The sequence below is a fragment of the Ochotona curzoniae genome, unplaced genomic scaffold (genome assembly GCF_017591425.1).
Source record: "Ochotona curzoniae isolate NIBS_2020 unplaced genomic scaffold, NIBS_Ocur_1.0 contig_1302, whole genome shotgun sequence".
NCBI classification, from domain to species: Eukaryota; Metazoa; Chordata; class Mammalia; order Lagomorpha; family Ochotonidae; genus Ochotona; species Ochotona curzoniae.
In genome coordinates, this window is record NW_024465035.1 from 11157868 (window position 1) to 11179909 (window position 22042).

Here is a 22042-nt window from a genome sequence, read left to right on the forward strand (position 1 = left end):
GCTAAAATAAATCTTGCAAACAACATCCCTTTTGAACTAATAATTCCACTTCTGAGAAGTTTCCCCAAGGAGACCGAAACCTAGGCAGGTTAGCTACAAAGATGCTCATCACGGTGGAATGCTTTGCAAGAAAAGTGTTTATTGACAAGGAAATAAATTCATGACATCACAAGCTACAGAGCTTCTCAAGCAACTCAATTTAGTTCCACCTTAGAAAACAAACAATGGAAAAACATTCCTGTGCATAGAAAGGAGCCATGCCAAGACCTTTGCAGTGAAATTCTCTGAGTGATAGAACTGTGAGCGATAGTGTGTGTGTGTGTGTGTGTGTGTGTGTGTGTGTGTGTGTGCAGGCACACACACTTGTGAGATTTTGACAAAGAATGCAACATTGTTTCATGATGTTGTTGCTGCTACTACTCCCTTGCTCTCCTTGGAGCAGATTAGCTCAGAGATAAAAGTGTCTTTGTGCTAAAAACTTAAGGCCTGATCAGATTAGTGACACTTTGATGCCAGTCCTTGGGCAAGATGCTGGCGGTCACCATGCAAGAAGCCAAAGCAAGGCTTTCCTGTTTGCCAGAAGAAACACACTCCAGGATTGATGTCTTCATTCTGAATACCTTGGCTCTAACCACAGAACACTGTAACAGATTTATCTACTAGCATCTGTACTACTCTAATGAATTCACTCCAAGATTCCTCTGAATTATGAAAATACTATAATTAGAGTTGCTTCTCTTCCAAGGACCTAATTAATTACTTTTTAAAGGAAGCAAATGAGTATAAGAGAGCTATTTGATTTGTAATTTTATCACTCACCTGCTTCAAGGGGGCACTTGGTGCTAGAGATGAGAAAGAAAAAGGAAAACAAATGTTCATGGAAGAATTATTGGTTACTCTCTGTGTGTCTGAGCCTTTTGTTCTGGAACCAAGGGTGTTTATTCTGGAATTTTCTCAGCTCTATTCAGATTATGTTGGGGGGAAGGGAGCATATGGAATATAAAATTATATGTAAATGCACTTTCTCTAGTCAGGTATATTGTAATTAACATTTTATGGCAAGTACAAATGTAAGGCAGGGACTGGCATTCTGGTCTGGTAGATTAAGCCACTGCCTGTGTTGCTCCTGTGAATGCCAACTCAAGTGCCAACTGCTCTGCTTCCAATCCAGTTCGCTGCCAATGCACCTGGGAAAGCATCAGAGGATGAATGAAATGCTTGTTCCCATGTGGGAATCCTGGGTGGAGTTCCTTACTCCCGGCTTTGGCTTGACTCAGCTTCAGCTAATTGTGGCCTTTTAGGGAGTGAATCTCTAGATGGAAGATCTCTTTGATTCTTCCCTCTCCGTCACTCTGCTTTTCAAATAAATGAGTCTTCTAAAAAATACATAATCTAGGCAATAATAAGTAGTTAGCAAATAAGCATTTATTACTATTGGAAATGTACTCTGTTTTGTAAAGTAATTTGGAGAATGGAAGATTCTAGAACATTGACCATTTTCCATCATCCTTGTCCACATTTTCATCATTCACATATATATACATATATCTTGTCTGTGACAGAAATAGGGCCAGGTCCTGCTTTGATTTTGAATATCACCTTGGAGAGTAAGGATAGGAGAAGCCTTGTGAATTTTCTGTGCCCTTGTACTGATTATATCATGAAGAGGGGAATCAAGCATTTTAAAACTAGAATGAAGGGCAGTGTGCCTTCCATGTGAGCTGCACCATTCCATGCCATCCTCTCATGTAACCTTCTGTTTCTCAAACAGTTGTACACTATGGCCTGGGTTGTGAGCATAATAGCGTGTTCTCTAAAGGGCTCTAGGGTGATGTTGCTGCCGGTCCAGGGACCAGTTTTCGAATAGCAAAGATCTTCCCAGTGTTATTCATGGAGGTCCGTTACGGCTACGCTTTGAAGGCCCTTACCACATATTTGATGAATGACTCCTCTGGCCATTGTCTTCATTTGTTTCCTAAGGAAAGTGACTTTTGGTGAAGTGAGCTACTTGCACAGGTCACTTGAAGTCAGGGGAGGCAGCGGCAGTGCAAGCACTTGAGCTGTGTCCTCACTTGATATGAGCAGAGCCTTAGCTCTGTGTCTTTTTAGGCTTGGGCCACTATCTTCCTTGGAGTCTCTGTTCTTCCTGGGGCTGAGGGTGGGGGGACGGTGGTCATAGTCAGTGCTGTCATGCTGCTCTGGTGAAGCTGAAGCAGGTGGACCCCCATGAACACAGTGTGAATTGTAGGGCACCACGTCCATGGTATAGGGTACCACTGCCGGGCCGACAATAGCATCTGTCTGCACTGCTGCCTGCCAGCGTTCCCAGTGCCCTAGGGGACCGGGGCATGCCAGCTCACCAACCACAAAAGGCATCAACTAAAATGCACTTTATCTTTCTTGTGTTTTCTCCTTCATAGCCATCGAAACCCAGAGCACCAGCTCTGAGGAACTGGTCCCGAGCCCCCCGTCTCCGCTTCCTCCCCCTCGCGTGTATAAGCCCTGCTTCGTCTGCCAGGACAAATCATCAGGTTACCACTATGGGGTCAGCGCCTGTGAGGGGTGTAAGGTGAGTACCAGTGCCTGAGTACCTCCGTGAGCTGTGTGTGTGTGTGTGTGTGTGTGTGTGCACGCACACACTCTTGCATGCACCTGCTGTGAGGTCAACCCCTCATTCTTGTTTACAGGGGGACTATTTTGTTTTGACTTTTGTGATGTCACCTCCCAGCAGTGGTTGGTGGCTTTGGTTGTCTTGGATGATGGTTTCTCTTGCTTCATTAAGACTACCTAAAGTGGAAAACTCAAACTTGCACCCATGAAGTTGGGCCATCAGAATCTTGCCACGCTCAATGCTGTTGAGATGAGAAGACTCAGAAAGGAGCCCTGAAAAGTGTCATCCTACTCATTACTCTGCTTTGCCATAGGGTGTCTTTGTGATTTTATTTTATATTTTTAAATCTGACAGTACCCTGAATCAACTTGCAGGGAACCCAAGGTTGAAATTGGGATTTATCTCCTGCCTGTTTGTTCAGCCTGTGGCCTTTGGATTACAGTGTGATTTTCAGCCTGCAAGGACTTGCTACTGTATGCAGGTCATAAATTTAGGGGAGTTGGACTGAAAATGCCTGCCCTGAGAGCTCTGGAGGCTGAACATGTGTCACTGAGTAAATGGCTGCCCTGAATCAAGAGAGACAATTGTTATCAAGTCCAGCAGGCTTAATTGAGTGTAAGAGCTTCTGAGGTTTTTCAACGGAGAAAAGAGACAAAGAATGACTTCATAGGCAGATTTTCAACTCATCCATAAAAAATTTCTCAAAGGAACTATGGCTGTCTTGAGCTCAGACTGCCCTAGATACACAGCTTCTTGAAGTTCTCTCTGGCTGGTTGGCTCGGTGCTGTTGTTTGTAATCTAAACTGCCTGATTCACTTGTGATTGCTAACAGGAGGCAGCGGCCTTGCAAGGGCTGCAGGGTATTTCGCATTGGTTTATTGTAAGTGCTCTTCACTGTATTGGGGGGCAGCATCGGGAGAGAGGGGCTTCAGGAAGTTCATGGAAACGTATTTGATATGTATCCAGAAAAAAAACCCCATGATTTCCATTTTATTTTGCACCAAAATAAACTTTCAAAAAGATTGGTTTACTTTTTTTTGAAAGGCAGAGGGACAGAGAGAAGGGGAGAGAGATCTTCCATCTGCTGCTTCACTCTCCACGTGGCTACAAGAGCCGGGGCTGACCCAGGTCAAGTGTAAGAGCTAAGAACTCCATCCACATCTCCCATGTGGGTGGCAGGGGTCCAAGTCCTTGGGCCTTATGTGCCTGGTGCATTTGCAGAACAGCCAAAAACTAGAGCTGGCACTGCAATATGGAATGCAGGCATTGCAAGTGGCAGCTACTATGCCGTGGTGCCCACCCCAATGCCATGCCTCTCTAGTTGGCTTCTGATTCAGTGTGTCAGCCTGAATCATCTGGTCCTAGCCATGCTCCCATTATCTCTCAGCCACTCTAGGGTAGCCCCTTGACTCAGCTGCTCTGGATAGCAGGGCGTTGTTTGCCAGGAGCCTCAGGCCTCCACGTGGGGTCTCCTGCCCGCCACATTTGCCCTGGCTTATTCAAAGAGACAGGACTCCAGAAAAGAACAGAAGCCCACAAGATCTAGTCTGGGAAGCAGCCCACTGTCCCTTGGACCATGCTCTGTTGTCCATGTCAGGCCCTAAGCTGAATCTGGACTTGGCCACAGAGAACCTAACTTAGCACCTTTGTGGGAGGAGCTTCAAAATCCTCAGGACATGGGAGTCCTGGTTAAATTCAGTCCTCATTTCTGATGGCCCGTGCACACCAAGTGGGCAGGGATTGTAGCTTTTCTGCAAAGCGCCTTTGTGTAGTCTAGCGTATCAGTGGGTGCTAACACATCACTCAGTGCTCCCAGGGATGATGTGGGCTCTCACTTGTTTTCAAAGCATTTCAGTAAATGTATATGTTGTTTTTCCAGGTCAAGTCCTGCTTAGGAATGTGTCTGTGATTTTGGGACTGTGTTGGTTATTTTCAGGGAATACCCTTTTTTCCAGAAGTTTCTAAGAAGTTGGTCAAAAAGGGTGATGAGCAGCCAGTTGACAGCTAGTTAAAAGTGAAACACTTGTGCATGAAATTACTGCTTTATTATTGGTAACCCTTAGTTGAACCTCATTAAATAGATCCTGAAATTTGAGAAGGCTTCATCAGAAAGCCAGTTCATGTAGTCCATTTGATGTGCAATATGTAAATATGTCATTTTCTAATACTCCTTGGAAATCATGAAATGAGACTTTCATTTCTAAAGAGAACTTTCAGTCATCTCTTCTGTAGAAATCTGGACATGTTATCACTCAGCATACCAGTTTCTGCCTCGTCCTGGCCAGAGAAGTTTCCTGGTATGTCTGCTCTCCTGGCTGATACTAGGACGTACGCGTTAAGCTGTTGTCCAGTCTGGACAGTGCAAGCTGTTTTAATCAGCCTGTACTCAACTCATTCTCTGACCTGTTGCTTTAACTTGGGATTCTGACTCTTTTGAGGAAAAAACCCCAACAAAAACAAAACCTGTATTATCATAAACAACCTTGAGAAACTCAGTTAAATGGGCCGGAGACTTGGGGCAACCCATCTTTTTAACAGAGCCAGTAAAACCAAGCAAGGTCAAATGAGGTCACCAACCATTCATGGAATTTGGTCATTTTTAGATTGCGTGCAGACTGGTGAGCACATGGACTGCCCTGGCCCCCACTTGTTGAAAGATTCCATCTGCATTTTGGCTTGCAAGAAAAGTGCAATGATAATGTGATCCACAGAGCTGAAAAATATGAGAAGATTAAAGGCAATAGCCAAAGTTAAAAAAAATACAACTTTTAAAAAACTGAATTTTGTCATGTAAAAGTTACTGGTACAGTGGAGATTTTATTGAATAAACAGTAAACACTGTGAGGATTCTATTCTGGGAGAGAACTCCTGTTAATATTTAGTTTTTCTGTGGGTTAAGTGGCCAGTATTTTTTTTTTCTTTTCTTTTGCTTCCTGCAGAGGATTTCATGTTGCAAGCTGGTTTTAATCTGTTTTCTAAGTTTAATCACCTTTCATGACCAAAGTTTAACATCTGGATAGCTTTTATGGTTATCTAATGAATGAAGTGGTTTATGGCTTTATCATAATTTATTTAATTACTCCCGTTGTTATGTAATTAGAATGTTTCCGGTGTTTCTGTGTTTGAAGTAGTGCCTTCGTACGCAGTCTCTAGGTGTTCCTCAGATAATTTTCTTAGTGTAGCAGAACTTCCAGGTCAATAGCTTTGTATATCTTTCAGGCTTTTGATACAAATCACTAAAATGCCCCCTAGAAAAGGTGTCGCAATTTATGCTCTGTTACTGCGTGAGAAGTTAATCCTTTTGCAGACTACTTATTAGGAATCTCTCTCTTGTGATATAATTAGATAATGAATCAAGAAGCAGTTTCTCTTCTGGAATTCTGCCTACATTTAATTGGATATTTACAATGAGCCCCATGCATGACACCGTGTCGGACTTCTTACAGGTGCATTGTGGCTCCTGGGTTGACCTACACAAGCTAATCTATCTTTTGGCTGGACACACAAGGTCATTGCTGTAGGCTGGGAGACTCCCACACAGAACCCAGTCTCTGTCTGCAAAAGCAAAGCTGCTCATTCATCGGGTACAGTTGCTAACTATCATTCAGTGGAAGAGAGGTTGGTGCGTTCCCAGTGCCAGGTGCTGGCCCAGCCTCTGCTGTAGCCCTGGAATGGTTAGAATTTCACAACTGTGTCGAGGTCCATGTCCAGGAGTGGTCAGTGGCTGCTGTTCTGACTCATGTCACCATGGCAACCATACCACGGAACCTGCCTTTGGGACATCCACTGCAGGGGATTTCCAGCTAAGTGATGACTGCTTTTGTTTTGTTTTGTTTTGTTTTGCAGGCTATAAAGAATAGTTAAAATGAACATGTGGTGTGGTGTGGTGAGCCAGGCAGGTTTAGCAATATAAAATAATAAAGCAACAGTAAAATAGGAATATAAAATAGGAAGCAGTCTCATTGTTCACAGGTAAATTTTATGTACAATATTAGAATAAATCATGTTATACATTTCCAGGTTTTTTTTAAAGATACATTTGAAAGGTTGAGTGACTGAGGCAGAGAAAAATGAAAGGAAAGGAATCTTACATCTGCTGGTTCTCTCCCTAAACCTGCAGGAGACAGGCTGAAACCAGGAACCAGCAACTCCATTCAGATCACCCAAGTGGGTGCAGGGAGTCAAGTACTTGAGCCATCTGCTGCCTGCTGTCTACACCAGTGGGAGCTACTCAGAGCAGAGTAACCAAGACTGTGTCCCAGGGACAGGGACATGGGTTGTGGATATCCTGTGCCACAGTTTAACCCACTGTACCACAGCACCCACCCATGATCCATTTTGTAGCTCTGATGGAATGATGAATTTCAGCTAAACTGCTTGCCAGTGTAGCAGACGAGTGGTTTCAATGTGGTTTGCAGGTGCCCCTTCCAACGCCCAGGGCCATTTTGGGAAAAGTGTGTAACCAGTGTGCCAATGCTGGAAGCAGATGTGGAACCATTGGGAGATGAAATCTCTTGAAGTGTTGCAGGTCATTGTGATCACTGCCATTGGAGGGATTAGGGTGTTTCTGGGACCCTCACCTCTGGCTTCCTGCCTGGTGGTAGGATCGCTCCTTCATGGTATTCCTACCATGATGTCATCCGTTGTATTGTGATACCGACTCTTGGCCTTTTGTGCGAGCTGGGACTATATTCTTGAACCTCAGAACTGTGATTAAAATGAGCCACTATATATGAAACAAAGGGAATAGTAACTGGTGCATTGTACATGACGTATGTGTTTGGTTGTTGTTTATGTTGCCTTTGAGTTACTATGACTTTGTACCTAATGATACAACATCAGTTATAATCTTAGTATGCTTCCTGCAATGTTCATTCTGCAGTTCTCCATTCCCTTACACCAATGTATACACTGTCTCCTTCCTTCAAGGCTCACATTAAGGTGTGGGCATTTGCCTTGGGGCTCCTGCATGTCAGAGTGCCTGGCTCCATCTCCAATTCCAGCTTACTGTCAGTGTGCATCCTGTAACACAGTAGATGTTGGCTTAACGACTTCACTCCTTGCCACGCATGTGGGAGACCTGGATGGAATTCTAGCTCCTGGTTTCAACCTGGCCTGGCCCTGGCTATGGCAGGCCTTCAGGGAAGTGAATCAGCACATGGCTATGCTCTCACTCTCTCTCTCTCTCAGCCTTTCAAAAGAAAAAAAAGCAGTAACAACTCAGGTTTAAGATCTACCCTTCCATGCAGCCTTCCTAGGTGGTCCTCATGTGGGGATTGGTGATTTGTTTCTGCAAATGTCAAGCTGTGTAGTCTCAGCCAGTGTAGCTGGAAGGGAGCCAAAGACATCTTAGAATGGACATCACTAAGTTCCAGAAAACTTGATTTATTAAAGCAAGTGGTGGGTCGAATTTGGCCCTTGGGCTCTTATCCCCTGGCTCCTACTGTGCAATGGGGTGGCATATTCCTTTGTACAGTTTTTCACACTCAGCTGCTGGTCCCAGGAGGCGGGCCTGTTGGTTTGGGAGGATAGTAGGGCTGAAATTGCACCTGTGCCTGCCGCGGACTCTGTGATCTGACAATGTTTGAGACCGCTCTCCCTTACTGATCATTCTCCAACCTTCAGCCATACTCACTTCCCACTTGCTCATCACCCAGAGTCAGAGAAATTACTGATTTTTCTGTAATTGCCCAATTTCCCCCACCTTGGAGAGGTTTGTGAAATGAGTAGATTCTGTGGGTGCATTTGTTAGTAGCAGTGTAACTTAGTCTTTCCTGCTTAATAACGTAAATGTAATTTGACTGATAACAGTGGACACTTGCTATGTTTGAAAAATTCTAGGCAGGTCATGTCTGGATATTCACCATTAACCTAGTCTGGGCTTATTTACATGGTGGTGGACAGGTTCCCATCATGAGAGATGTGCAAATGCTTTTTAACTCTGCTTGTATCCTGTTAGTTAGTTTCCCACCAGCCAAATCGACATGGCTGTGCCTAGATTCAGTGAGGGTGTCATAGACTTCACCCCTTCCGTGGCCAAGTGACCTTCACAAGGGTAAACTGTGAGTGAGTGCTACCGAATAGCCAGATCCTGCCTTCTCTTCATTAGCTTTATAGGCAAGAATCCTCTGAAGACTATATCCACCACGTGCTTATTCTGCACCATCTGCTTGTTGACCTTCTAGTAAGATCCAGAGCCTGTGCCAGGTGCTGGAGCTGCAACAGTGAACACAACAAAGTAATAGCTTGTCTAGTACAAGGACCAGCCTATAAACACTTACAAAAAAAAAAAAGAAAGAAAAGCAACTACAAAGAATGGCCGATGGCTCTTCACCTGGATTGTGGGGATCAGTTACGATGTCATTTCTAACAAGAAACCAGCCATATTTGTAATAGCATTCCAGAAAAGAAATCAAACATTTTTGGACATATTCAAAGGTACTCTCTCCTGACTATGTCCATCCACTTCCCTGGACCTCAGCAAATGTATAGAATAAATGCAAATCCACAAGTTTTGAACCTTGTTCTATGCAAAGCAGTGGGTGATGGTCCAGGGACGTGGGTCCTTGTCACTTATTTGGGAGACCCTGATGGAGTTCTGGCTTTAGTTTCATCCAGTCCTGGCTGTTGGGGCCATTTTGAGAGGAAGCCAGCTGATGAAAGATCTCTATCTTTTCTTGCCTCTTTTCCACTCTGCCTTGCAGATTGATCAACCAGCTAGTCCATCCATCTTTCAGAAAACTGCAAAAACAAAGAAAAAGATCCCTTGGTGTACTATCTCATTTCTAAAAGCGATGATAATTTTGCAAGAAACATTTTAAAGAAACTAGATGAGCCTCTGTAGTCCTCTCTCCTAACCATGGTCAGACTGAAGTCCCACACAGATGGCGTCCCAGCGATGGCTTGGTCCTTGTTCTCACCACCTCATCACGGAAGGGAAGAAACCTCTCATCTGGGAGCCACAGCCCAGCCCACGCTGCGGCAGCTCCTAGGCCAGGCTGGTGCAGCCCCATGGCCGCTCTGTCCAGCAGAGACACAGAGGAAATAGTTAGGAAGGTCATGCTGGTAGCCTTCTATTTAAAGCAACCATTACCAGTCCAAACTCCACCAGTCTCCCCTCTCCCCCAGGGCTAAATCTGTCCAGTTTTTCTGTTTGTTTGTTTGCCTAGGCCCTCATCTCCACAATGTTGTTGAGCTGTTGGGCTGGGCTCTCCTGGCCCACAGCATGTAGAATATTCAGTCACATGGAGTTTTGCAATCGGGAAGATGAATGTCTGCACTTAATTTTAGAGCTTCTATGAAATACGATCAATGTGCCTAGTAATTTTGTTTGACCAAGGTCCTTAAAGCGACAGCGTTTTTTTTTCCCCTCACTCAGTAGTAGGGATAGACACAAACATTATGCATTGTTTAGAGAATGCTTGGGCTTTGCCTCCTCCTAATGATGGCTTTTGTTTAAGGGTGTGCTGCAGTACTAAGCCCTAAGGATAGACCGAAATGGAAGCGTGGCATGGGCTGTGTGGAGCCTGCCTCACATCCATCATGCTGGTTCTTGAATCACACTGGGTTAGCGCGCTCTCATGGGCCCACGTTACTGTTTCGATTGCGGTCTTCAGCCCAGAGCAGGAAAGTTGTTTTATTCCTTCAGTCTTTGGAGACTGCTTTTTGGATTCAAACAAAAACAAAATGTTTTTAGGTATTTCATTCCCCATTCAGTGGCCCAGTGCCTGGGATGCCTGTAGAATATAAACACAGCGGGTACACGCACGAAGGTTGGGTGGAGACGGCGCTTGTGCACTCAGCTGGCATGGTGGCAGGGAGGGCTTGCTGAGCACAGAGGAAGGTTCAGTATAGGCAGGCCCGTGCTCCGACGTGTCAGCATTTTCTACAGCAAGACAGGAAACATTCCAGGCCATGAATGCTGGTGGGGCTGGAAGACAGAGGGACTTGGATTGAAACAGCCTGCAAGGAAACCTGAGGCGAAATGGACACTGTTTTGTTGACATTGTTTTGGTAAGCGCTAGGGTAGCAATGAAGGCATTGCAGACATTTGAAGATATTAGCTGTCCTTTCACCCGTGTCTTCCTTCCCAGGGTCCATGCGGGGCTGAGGTTTCTCACTCCAGCTTCCTGCTAATGTGTACCCAGGGAGGCAGGAGTGGTGGCCACCCACGTGGGAGACCTGGATGGAGTTCCCAGTCATTGCAAGTTGGGGAATGAATCAGTAGGCAAGAGCTCTCTTTCTCAGTTTCTTTGCATTTCTCAAATTCATGAATTAAAACAATAATGTAAGAACTCACTTCTTATGGGGTCTTTGGTCTCCTCCAGGCTGTGCACTCAAGAGGATTGGGGCTGCTCCCTCTTGTCTCAGTTGCTTTATCAAAACTTGGGACAGGGATGGATAGGCCATTGGCATGGCAGGTGACCCACCTCTGAGGAGGCTGCCGTCCCCACAGAAGGCCTGGGTTGGAGATCAGGCTCTATTCCAATTCCATCTTCCTCCTGATCCCCACCTTGGGAGGCAGCAGGCAATGGTATGGTGGAGAGGGCACCCAGAACCCTTCCTTAGCTGTGGTGGATATTTGGGGAGTAAGTGAGTAGATAGATGGCAGCTCTCTCTGCCTCTCAAACTTGAGAGAAAAAATAAAAACCAGTACATCATAGTGCTAGCGATGTAATCCGTAGGGCCTCAGTGCATATGTATTTTTGGCATAAATCATTGTATAATAATTATCCTTATATATTACAAGTAATAAGACCCGAGATATTACATATCGTAGAATTTTATGCACCGTATTTGATTCCGTAAGGTTAGTGATGATAAGCCCTAGGTAAGTGTGTCAATTTCTGTGATATTTTATCTGCAGAATAAGATGGTGGGTGGCCAGAGTCCAATTCATTTTTTGAGTAATTTCAATCTGGTACCTCGAAGATAGTCACTTACTGCCGACCCTATGTTCCGTTAGCATTTCCTGAACTCCCAAGGAGCTAGTGGCTGCACTGAAACACTCCAGGGCAGTGTGGGCTGTTTTAAAGAAAAAAAAATCACAACATACAGGCTGTGCTTCAGTGTCCAGAAACATTAAGACACCGGGGAAGACAGCCTAGTTTTTCTTAGTAACATTTGCTACTGAAGGAGAAAATACTTTCCTTCCGGGGCAAATCTCATTCTAAATTAAGAAACCATTTTGCATTGAAAAAAAAAAAATCTGTCATTGTTTTCCCATCTCATCTATAAATAAACAGGAAGTGGTGAGTTTTGCTTTTTGGTAGTGTTTTTTTTTCTTGCTAAACAGTCAAAATGGTTTGTTTAATTTGGTGGTTTTCAGCGGCTTGTGAATTTTTAATGCTTGAAAGTTCAGGAAATGCTTGTTTACGTGTTGATTTCGCTTGTTATTTGCAAATATCGAGGGCTCTTTGCTGTTGTTGTGATGTGAAACTAGAGCTGTGCAGTTTGTGGTGAAGCTTTTGGCCTTTGTTTAAGGAGCGCGAGTCCCAGGACTCCTGTCACCTGTTGATTTGAAAGTGGCTCTCGCGCCCATGAAATATCAGATGTCTATTTCATGCATTCTTTTTATTTTTAAATTTCATTAATTTGAAAGAGAGGGAAACAGGGAGAGGGTGAGGCCTTCCAGCCACTGAAGAACTCCCCGAGTGCTGACAGCAGCCTGGACCACGTGCATCAGCAGTCACTACTGCTGCTCAGGGATGCCATGAACAGGAAACTTAGGAGCCAGACTGGAATCGAACCAAGGAATTCCAATGGTGGATTGGTCTTAATGACCATACCAAACATTTGCGGCTGTTTCATGAATTTTTGGTCAATTTGGAATAATCAAAAACATACATTAAGATATGTATGTGTATGTGTGTGTGTGTATATATATATAATGAGTATATAAATACATAATATATAATACATTATATATATACATATATATACATATATATACATATATATATATAAAAAAATCAAGTCATTGGTGGGGAAGACAATAATTGGCTTTTCCTGAATTCCCAGGGACCATCCTCTCAAACTGGATTGTGACAGAGTGTTAGAAGTACAACAAGGAAACCCAAACACTTGTTTCTTGTCCGAGAAGCAAAAGTATTCAACCTGGGGCAGTGGGGATGGAATGCTTTCCTGATATAAAAATCACTTTTTGCAAAAGATTTGTTTATTTGAAAGTCAGAACTTCAGAGAAAGAAAGACTAATAGAGTGGGGAGGGGGGGGGGGGGAGAAAGAGAGAGAGAGTGAGCGAGCACGTGCTTCCATTTTAAAGATTATTCTTCAAATGCCTGCAACAATCCTGGTTGGGTCAGCATGAACCCTGGACCTAGAAACAACACCTGACTCTCCTACATGGGTGGCAGGTGGCCAAGCATTTGGGACATCTTCTGTTGCCTTCTCAGATACATCAGCAGGGAGCCGGATCAGAAGCGAAGCAGCACAGCTGGGACCTGAGCCAGAACTCCAATATGGGAGGCTGTTGCCGCACATGACAGCTTGTCCCACTGTGCTGCAACGTTGGCCCTCCTCCTACAATTTTAGAAAAATGATCTGCATAGTTAAGTAGATAATAGGATAGGTTTTGATTGTCTCTCCATTCTCAGATGAGGAATTAATAGTAGAGGAGAGCAAGTTCCACTCTCTCTGACCTTGATTTATCATCTAATTCTTTGGTTGAAACGGTTGCTGTGGAAACCTGCTTGGCTGCGTGGCTGCTCTGAGCCTTTCCTTAACCTCAGGAACTGTGCATTCCCAATGGCGGTTCGAATCACCTCCACATTGCTAGGGGTTTTGTTTTTTTGTGGTGTGTGAACGAACAGGAAAGACTCACCTGGTACTGTTAAACCTTGACCAGGGCTTGGTTTCCAATGTCAGCCACAAGGCGAAAGCCACATGTAGACAGAATGACCCCAGAAAGTCGCTCTGAAAAGCAAGCTCTTGGAGACCGACATATGTCTCTCATTTCATGCTACAAAGCCGGCTTTTCCTTCAGCTTAGGAAACAGGCTGGTCCCTTCATGCAATACCAGAAGAAATCATTTTCTCCTGTTGAACCACAAAGCTATATATATATATATGTGTGTGTGTGTGTGTGTGTGTATATATAAGATTTTATTTTTACTGGAAATTCAGATATACAGAGAGGAGAGACAGAAAAGACCTTCCAACTGTTGATCACTTCCTAAATGACTGCAATGTCTGGAGCTGCACTGATCCAAAGCCAGGAGCCTGGAGCTTCCTCCAGGTCTCCCACATGGGTGCAGGGTCCCAAGGCTTTGGGCTGTCCTCAACTGCTTTTCCGGGCCACAAGCAGGAAGCTGGATGGGAAGTGGGGCTGCTGGGATTAGAATTGGCACTCATATGAGATCCTGGTGCATGCAAGGCGAGGACTTTAGCCTATCACACTGGGCCCAGCTATGTTCTTACATACAAGAATGAAACTACTACATCATAAACACACACACATCCTTCTCGATGCTTCTTCGTTACTGAATTTCTTCTACCCTCATAGTTTCTTTGGGGTTGGAATTCTTTGCTGCCTTTTATGAACTGAAACTGTTGCTCTGCTGTATTTTTCTGTTTGGGAAAGAAGAGCAGATATGTCATACAGATAAACAAACGTAGAATGGGGCAGGCAGGAGGTGGGAGACTTGTTCTGTGGACCCTAGAACTAATCTCTGAGAAAAGGCTAAGGCGGGAGACCATGGCTGTGGGCATCTCCAGAAAGACAAGGCTTGCATTGTCTTGGAGGGTGGTGGGGCGGGGAAGAGCTGGGGTTCTGGCAGGCCTGCATGGTGGCAGCCTTGTTCCTTGTTCCATATTGAAAAGATGACATTGGTTTGCTAGCAGCATTCTTCGTGGGTTTCTGGCACTGGTTCCATGGCCAGCACTGCTGCCTGGGGCATTTTTGTTTGGGTTGGTTTTGTTTTATTTCAGCCAGCAGCAGAGAGCACGCTGCGGAACGTACAAGGTAGAACTGTTTTTCTAAAGCTTGTCGTCGCACTTGTCCATGCAGTCAAGGGCGCCCGCCTGCCAGGATGGCTGCTCCTGTTCCCTTGTGTCCCAGTGCGAGGAGGCCCCGACGGCTAGCGTGGCTGCCTGTGCTCAAGTGTTCCCGAGACAGCCCCCGGGTCCGAGCAGGGTCCTCCTCCTGCCTCTTCATTTGTATCAGGATGGTGGGTTTGCAAAGAAAATATTTCATTAAGGAAAAACAGAATCTTTCATGGCCCTCTCAGTTCTGCTCTTTGGAAGGGGTGTGTGTGTGTGTGTGTGTGTGTGTCAGCCTTTCTCCCGGCTGTTCCTCTGAACTGCAGCATGTAAAATGTGTTTCTCAGATTCTGAGCGGTGGAGAGCACTGAAGATCAGGGATGAGCAGGATACGTTTTTATTTCAGAGAGATTTCTCACTTGCTAGTTCACTCCCCAAATAGTTCACCATGATAATCACATTAAGTCAGGATGAAGCAGGGTAGCGGCTGGGCATTGCATCTGATATCTCCAACATGAAGGTAGGAGCCAACTTCTTGAACCATCTCTCAGGGCGAACCTCAATAGGAACTGAGAACGGAATATCCAAAACGGCACCTTGACCAGTAGGCCAGATGCTCACCCCAGGGCTTAAGTTGCATAATGGATTTTCATGGTTAAATCATATTAGAAGAACTAGAATGTTCCAGCAACGCTACTTCTCTGTACTTTTGAATCTGAAAATAGCAGCATTCTAAGGACACAACACCGCTATTCATACCAGCCTGGAAAGTCCCCCGAATCATGAAAATTATCCTGATTAGCCAAGCCCAGCCGAGGTCATCTGACTGTTCCTCAGGGAAATGAGAATTTGAGTTTGGATCGCACGCCTCCTTGTTACACTCAACATGTGGATGAGCTGTGCTGTATCTGGGGGCTTAGGGAGAGTGGGCCTGCTTTTCACTCCAAAAATACTTTGAAACCTACCACGCTGGCTGATACGTATTTTTCTTCATCATATGAAGAGTTTCAGAATAATAGCCTTTTGGGGCGTGGAGGTGGGTGGATGTTTGTAGCTCCTTGTCAGTCTCCAGAGGTGTGTCCTATCACACTGGAGCTCGGAACGCTAAGTTAGCTAACAGAGAGTCTTGGAACTCCAATGGGCGGGATAACTTTGGATGGCAGCTCTCTCATCTGAGCCCACAGTATCTCTTGTTAATGACTTGTTCAGAAGCAAAGCTCTGTAGCTTTCAATTCATTTGGTGACTTGTGATGGGAGAAGTGAAAGTTTTCAGTTTGTTCCAGAAACCCTGAGACAGAATAGCAGGAGTTAAGTGATACTGCTGGCCTAAAGCCGAATGAAGTCAACCCTTTGTCATCCAGGTTTGTTTTGCTCATGATACATATGCAGATGTCAAACTTATTTCTGTGAATCTTTGTGGCAGGTAGGATCTTAACAAAATTATCTTATACAACAAAGTTAAAATGAGTCCTGTAGACAAAGCTGAATGTATTTGGGTTTAAACTCAGAGGAATTGGTGCTCATGTGATGATGTGCAGGATGTTGGCGAGAGGGTCAGGATTGGTATCATGGATAGGTTAGTTGAAGACATCTTTATTTTCTTGAGACTACTTTGGTATTTCTTTTTCATATGATCCTCTTGATTCCTCTTATCCTTCTGAGTCCTGAACCTCAGAAAGAGTATTCCTGTTCTCAGGCATGGCATAATAGCCTAGAAGCTAAGGTCCTTGGCTCACATGTGCAGGAATCCCAAGTGGACACCAGTTTGTGTCCCGGCTGCTCCCCTTCCCATCCAGCTCCCTGCTTGTGGCTTGGGAAGGCAGTCAAGGATGGCCCAAAGTCTTGGGACCCTGCACCCATGTGGGAGACCTGGAAGAAGCTCCTGGCTCTTGGCTTTGGATCAGCTCAGTTCTGGCTGTTGTGGCCACTTGGGGAGTGAACCAGAAGATGGAAGATCTTCCTCTCTGTCTCTTCTTCTCTCTGTATATCTGATTTAATAATAATAGTAATAATAATAATAATAATAATAAATCATTTAAAGAATGTTCTATGCTGTGTACACTTTGAGGAAGATTCATAAGAGCATCACCAAAGACTAAGAAGAACCACCTCCATGGAGCTGACTCTTCACTTAGTGAAGGTGGGTGGGCTATGGTCCTTACATAGAAGGGGAGACAAATGCCAGAAGATGGTTGTGTTTAAGCACATTAGTAGTATGTATTGTGTATTTTACTGGCTTTTTTACACTGTTTATTATGTTTAGAAAGGGAGAGAGAGAGAAGGAACTTTCCTGAATGCTGGGCTGCTTCCCTAATGCTCATAGCAACCAGGCTGAGCTGAGAACTCAGTCCAGCTCTGCTACGTGGGCAGCAGGGACCATCCTGCTGGAACCATCTCCATCTCCTAGCAGAGCCTGGCTTAGTGGGGAGGTGGAATCAGGCCCTGGAAGTGGGTGTCAAACCTAGGCACTCTGTTGTGAGAAATGTGCATCGCAAGTGGTTTCTAAGTGCTGGGTTAAGGATCCACAACTGACCTTTTTCCTATTAAGACACATTAGAACATGCTTTAAAAATAGGAAAAAAGAATTTTAGATGCATTTTAAAACTAGGGATCTTTGTGATATCGCTTAATTTCTTCAAAGCATCTGGGGAACAGACTCAGATGGATGCGACAGTGTCGGGTCTCCCACATGGGTGGCGGGAGCCCAAGTGTCTTGGCCATCAGCTGCTGCCTTCCCAGAAGGATTAGCAGGGAGCTGGATCAGAAGTGGAGCAGCTAGGAGTTGAACCAGTGGCTCCTAAAGAATGCCAGTGTTGCAGGTGGTGGCTTCACATACTATACCACGGTGCTCTCCCTGGTCCTGTGCATTTCTGAAGGGTGTGAGGAAATCTTTGGGCTCCTGTGCTTGCTAGAACATACACTACCTCTCTTCTCCCCAACACAAATGCCTTCTGCCTTGGAAGCATCTGCCATGAACTCATGGACCTGTATCTTCTCCCCTCGTCCCGTCCCCTTTAAGCTTTATTTATGTAAAAGGCACATCAGTAGCTGGATTAGAAGCGCAGCATAGCTGGGACTTGAACCTGGTACTCTGACATGGCATGTGGATATTGCAAATGATCATTTGATGTGCCACACCACAACCCCTGTCCTGGCTTCTCTTTCCACACCTTTCTTCTCTACAGAAGTTGTTTTTAGGAGTTCTTTCATGGTAGCTCTTAGGATAAATTTAGGAAATGATATTGCATTGCACCCAAAATTGCCTCTGGGAATGGAATAAGAGTGTCATGGCTCTCTGATTTCCTAGTAATCCCTATGGCTGCTCATGGATATTGTCCGGGAAGATGAAGGGCAGCTGCTTGCTCTGCGCCAGGCCTTAACTGACCCATTGTGGGTCATGGTCATGTTTCAGCCAGGAAAGACTCAATAGCAATGAAGGACTGGTGCCGTCCTGATGTCCAGGGTTCCTGTAGTGACTCTTAGAACGTTTATTATTATATGTTCTGTTTCTCTCCTGCATTCATGCTGTGAGAGGGGGCTGTGTAAGTTTCCACTGCGTCTTCCATTCCATTTTTTAAAGGCTTATTTATTTATTTACTCACTGATTTGTAAGGCAGAGTGACAGGGAGATCTTTCACCTGTCCATTCACTCCCCAAGTGGCCACAGTGGCTCAGACTTGGCCAGACCAAAGCCAGGAACCTGCATCCTACCCTCCTCCATCCTAGGTGGCAGAGCATCCTCTACTGCATTCCCAGGTGCCTTTGCAAGGAGCTGGATCAGAAGAGGAGTAGCTGGGACTCATACAGGTGCTCCAATATGGAGTGATGTGACAGCTTAACCCACTGTGCCACTGTGCTGGTCCTTAGTTTATTTCTTCATTGTCCACACCTACCACAAAGCTGGGCAATGCAAGAAGCGCTCAACAAATCTTTGTGAATGAATTGATGAGAAACAGCATGTAGAAGAGAATAAAGAACAAAACAGGAGTAGAGTACATTTGTCCTCAAATTATCACAGGACAGATGAGGCAGAAAAATAGACAAGGAGAAGTTTAGGGCAATGTTAGCTGACCAAGGATGTCCCAGCAGCCAGGAAAGGGAGAATGAGAATTTGAGTCAGCATCCTGCCCATTTCATTTTTATTTTTAGGAGACAAGTTCTCCTCTGGGTACCCAGGGATATGCAGGGGTGCCCATGCCATCTGCCTCACTGCCTCTTCCCTGCTGCCCTGGGGTGTGGGGTAAGTAATGCAAGGACAGTAGTTGGACTCATGTGGATATGAAGAGATGGCTTGTTGGTGTCTATCAAGGATAGCTGTTTCCTTTACATGATGGTTGAACTTGCCGGTTACTGAAGTCACTTCTTGGCTTCAAGTTTTAACCTTGAAACCTTGGCATTTTCTCCATTCTTCATATATGCCAGTGAAATGACATGCCACCTTTTCAGTTTGAAATCATAAACCCCGGCTGGCTTGTGGTACACCGGCTGAAGGCACTGCCTGCGATGCTAGTGTCCCATCTAAGTCCTGGCTGTTTTGCCTCTGATCCAGCTCCCTGCTAATGCACCTACAAATGTGTGGAAGATGGCTCAAGGATGTAAGGACGTGGGCCCCTGCAGCACACGGCAGAGATCTGGATAGAGCCTCTGGCTTTTCTCTGACCCAACCCTGCCCCTCATAGCCATTCGGGAAGGTGTTAGATCTTTTTCTCTCTGCCCCCTCTCTTTCTTTCACTGTGACTTTCAAACAAATTTTTCATCAAAACTAAAGAAGGAAAATGTGCCCCATCATTACTAGCAGGTGCAGCACATCCAGCTGTTTCCTGAGGGTTTGTAGGGGCATGTCTCCCTGCTCTCTCTAAGAGTTGTATTGCATGTGACACTACATGGTTCAAATGGCCCTGAAAGCCTCTTGGAGGGTGCAGTTGACCACTGCAGCATAACAAACCATCTCAAATCTTCGTGGCATATACAGTTTGTTTTGTAGCTCACAGAGTCTGCCAGTCACATACATCAGAGCACCTTGGCGATGGCCAGCCTTCACGTCAAGCTGTCTTGGACTTCTGCTGCTAGGACTCCACATCTTGGGTGGAATCATCTGGCCTGTTATGGGACATTCCTGATGACAGGGACCTCTGCTGGAGCCAGAGAACTTTCAAGAAGCTTTTTGATGTAGCTTGGACTTCCTTAAAAAAAAAAAAAAAACAGAAAGGCAGTCTTGATGTTATATAATAGCGCAGGGATCCACTACCTGGAGTTTTAGAGATAAAGTGGAAACCAAGTGGCCTTACTAGCCTTAGAAGCCCCAGAATGTCCCTTCTATCAGATTCTCTTGCTTAAGGCAATCACCAACATACTTTGACACAAAGGGGAGGCAACATCATCTTGCTCTACTTCCCGGCACGCATGCACTCAGTTCATAGCAGGTGGGCTTTGGCTACCACCCACCTGTGCACTGCTGACAAACTGAAATGCACTTCGGTTATAGCTGGGTCTGAGGCAGCAACAACAACAAAACAAAGCAACCTGAAGATTCAGACAGGCCAGGCTGCATGGCCCCATCCCAGGAAGGGGTCCCCTGTTCAGGCACCCTGAGTTCTTGCCTGTCTCAGATCCCATCATTATCCTGCTGACTGGAACCAGCTGCCTGCACTTTATTTCTGCTAGATGTGGGTTCACGGTGTTACCAGTCTCCTGGCTTATTTTCTCTTTCTGAGAGACAGCTCATAAGTATGGTGTTGAACTGACATTGGCTTCAACCAAAATTTTCTTTGGCCTCACTTTGGAAGTTGTCTATGGGCCTTTAATTACGCCCTTTGGCAAAAAAAAAAAAATAGCAGTATTTGAAGCATGAATAAATTCTGTACATATTTCCAAGGCTGGGTTGCTTGAAACATGCTTCATGTCTGTCTGTCTCGGCCCCTGCTTTTTTTCCCCCCTCTGTTTGAACTTGAACATGAATTTTTGAGAAGTACAGCATGTCAAGGGAAGGGCAGGGAGAACTACGTGCAGGCATTTACTTAAAAATTATTCAGCAAATTCAGCATGGTTTGTTCATTGGTTTTAATATGTTGTATGCCACATTGTGAAATGAGAAGAGGTTCACTCTATTTTAAATGGCTGCTGTGTATAAATTTTTCTTGCTTTGTTTTTTTTTTAAGTGATCTATGCCCATTTGTTTTCTTTTTCATTGTTTACACACAGAAAAGCAGAGTGACATAGAAAGAGGTGGACCCCCCCACCACACACACACACACACACACACACACACACAGCTGTTATATCTTCTGGTCCATTATCCAAATGGCACCATCTACAAGGGCTCTCAAGTTTGAGGCCAGTAGTCTGGAACTCCACCTGGCTTTCCTCTGTGAACAGCAGGCCCCGGCGCGTGAGCTGTCCTCTGCTGCCTTGCCAGACACATTGGCAGGGAAAAGGATCAAACCCAGAACAGAGACAGCTCAAGCCAGCACTCAGCATGGAGCACCAGCCTTGCAAGTGGTGCCTAACCTGATAGACCGCAGCCCCAGCCACTTATTTTCCTGTTTTATAGCTCAAGTGATATTGAAATCCCAAAAGCTTGTTTATTCATTTGCTCTTATTTAAAATTTGAAGTTAAAACCAGATGGAATGTGCTGAATCTTGCACAAGTCCTTATAAATAAATACATGCCATTAATTTATAAAACATTGAATTTCCTGGATTTGGGGGCGCTGCATAGAATGATGTAGATATTTTTGGCAATCTTTCGTTGTTGATTAGACAGTTGGACAATCTTAGAGACTTGTTTCCGAAGCCTCTCACTTGGTTCACATAGTTCACTGGTTTAAGTCTGCCACGTCTTCACTTTCTCTTGGAGAGAAAGACGAGTTAGCTCCGAGCGCGAAATCCGCCATCGGTGTGAGTCGCACTGTCTCTCAGCCCTCCCCTCCTGGGTGTTTTTGAATAATGGCTGCAGGGAAGTGAAACACACGGATGTGACTGTGTCTCCATCCTCACATGAGCAGTGAGCAGGAGTCGACTTGACCCATGAAGCGACAACTGCCACTAAGGAATTGTGGGTCATGCTCATTTGGGAGTGATGCAGCTGCATGGCTCAGAGCAAGCTTGAGTTGTTGCTTGTTCATTTTTTTCCAGCTTGTTTTTATTGGTTTAGAAAGTTGAGCAACAGAAACAGAAGAAAGAACTTGTTTTTAAAGATTTATTTATTTTTATCTGGAAGGCATATTTACAGAGAGGAGGAAAGATAAAGTCAGACTTTTATCCACTGGTTGACTCCTCAGGCGGCTGCAACGGCCAGAGCTGAGTTGAACCAAAGCCAGAAGCCAGGAGCTTCTTCCTGGTCTCCCATGTGGGTGCAGGGTCCCAAGGAGTTGAGCCATCCTACACTGCTCTCCCAGGCCATAAATGCGGAGCTAAATAGGAAGTAGAGCGGTC

General features: G+C 45.1%; 1 protein-coding gene across 4 annotated transcripts in view; it reads left to right on the forward strand.

Moving 5' to 3' along the window:
- RARB (retinoic acid receptor beta) overlaps positions 1 to 22042 on the forward strand; it is a 339233-nt gene that overhangs the window by 216611 nt on the left and 100580 nt on the right. For 3 of the 4 annotated variants that reach the window (XM_040963682.1, XM_040963689.1, XM_040963696.1), the window contains exon 2: positions 2421 to 2569. In XM_040963682.1, coding sequence (XP_040819616.1) covers positions 2421 to 2569 — 149 coding nt within the window. Of the gene's footprint in view, positions 1 to 278; positions 304 to 2420; positions 2570 to 22042 lie in introns of those variants that run through there. The other variant, XM_040963707.1, reaches the window with a different exon arrangement.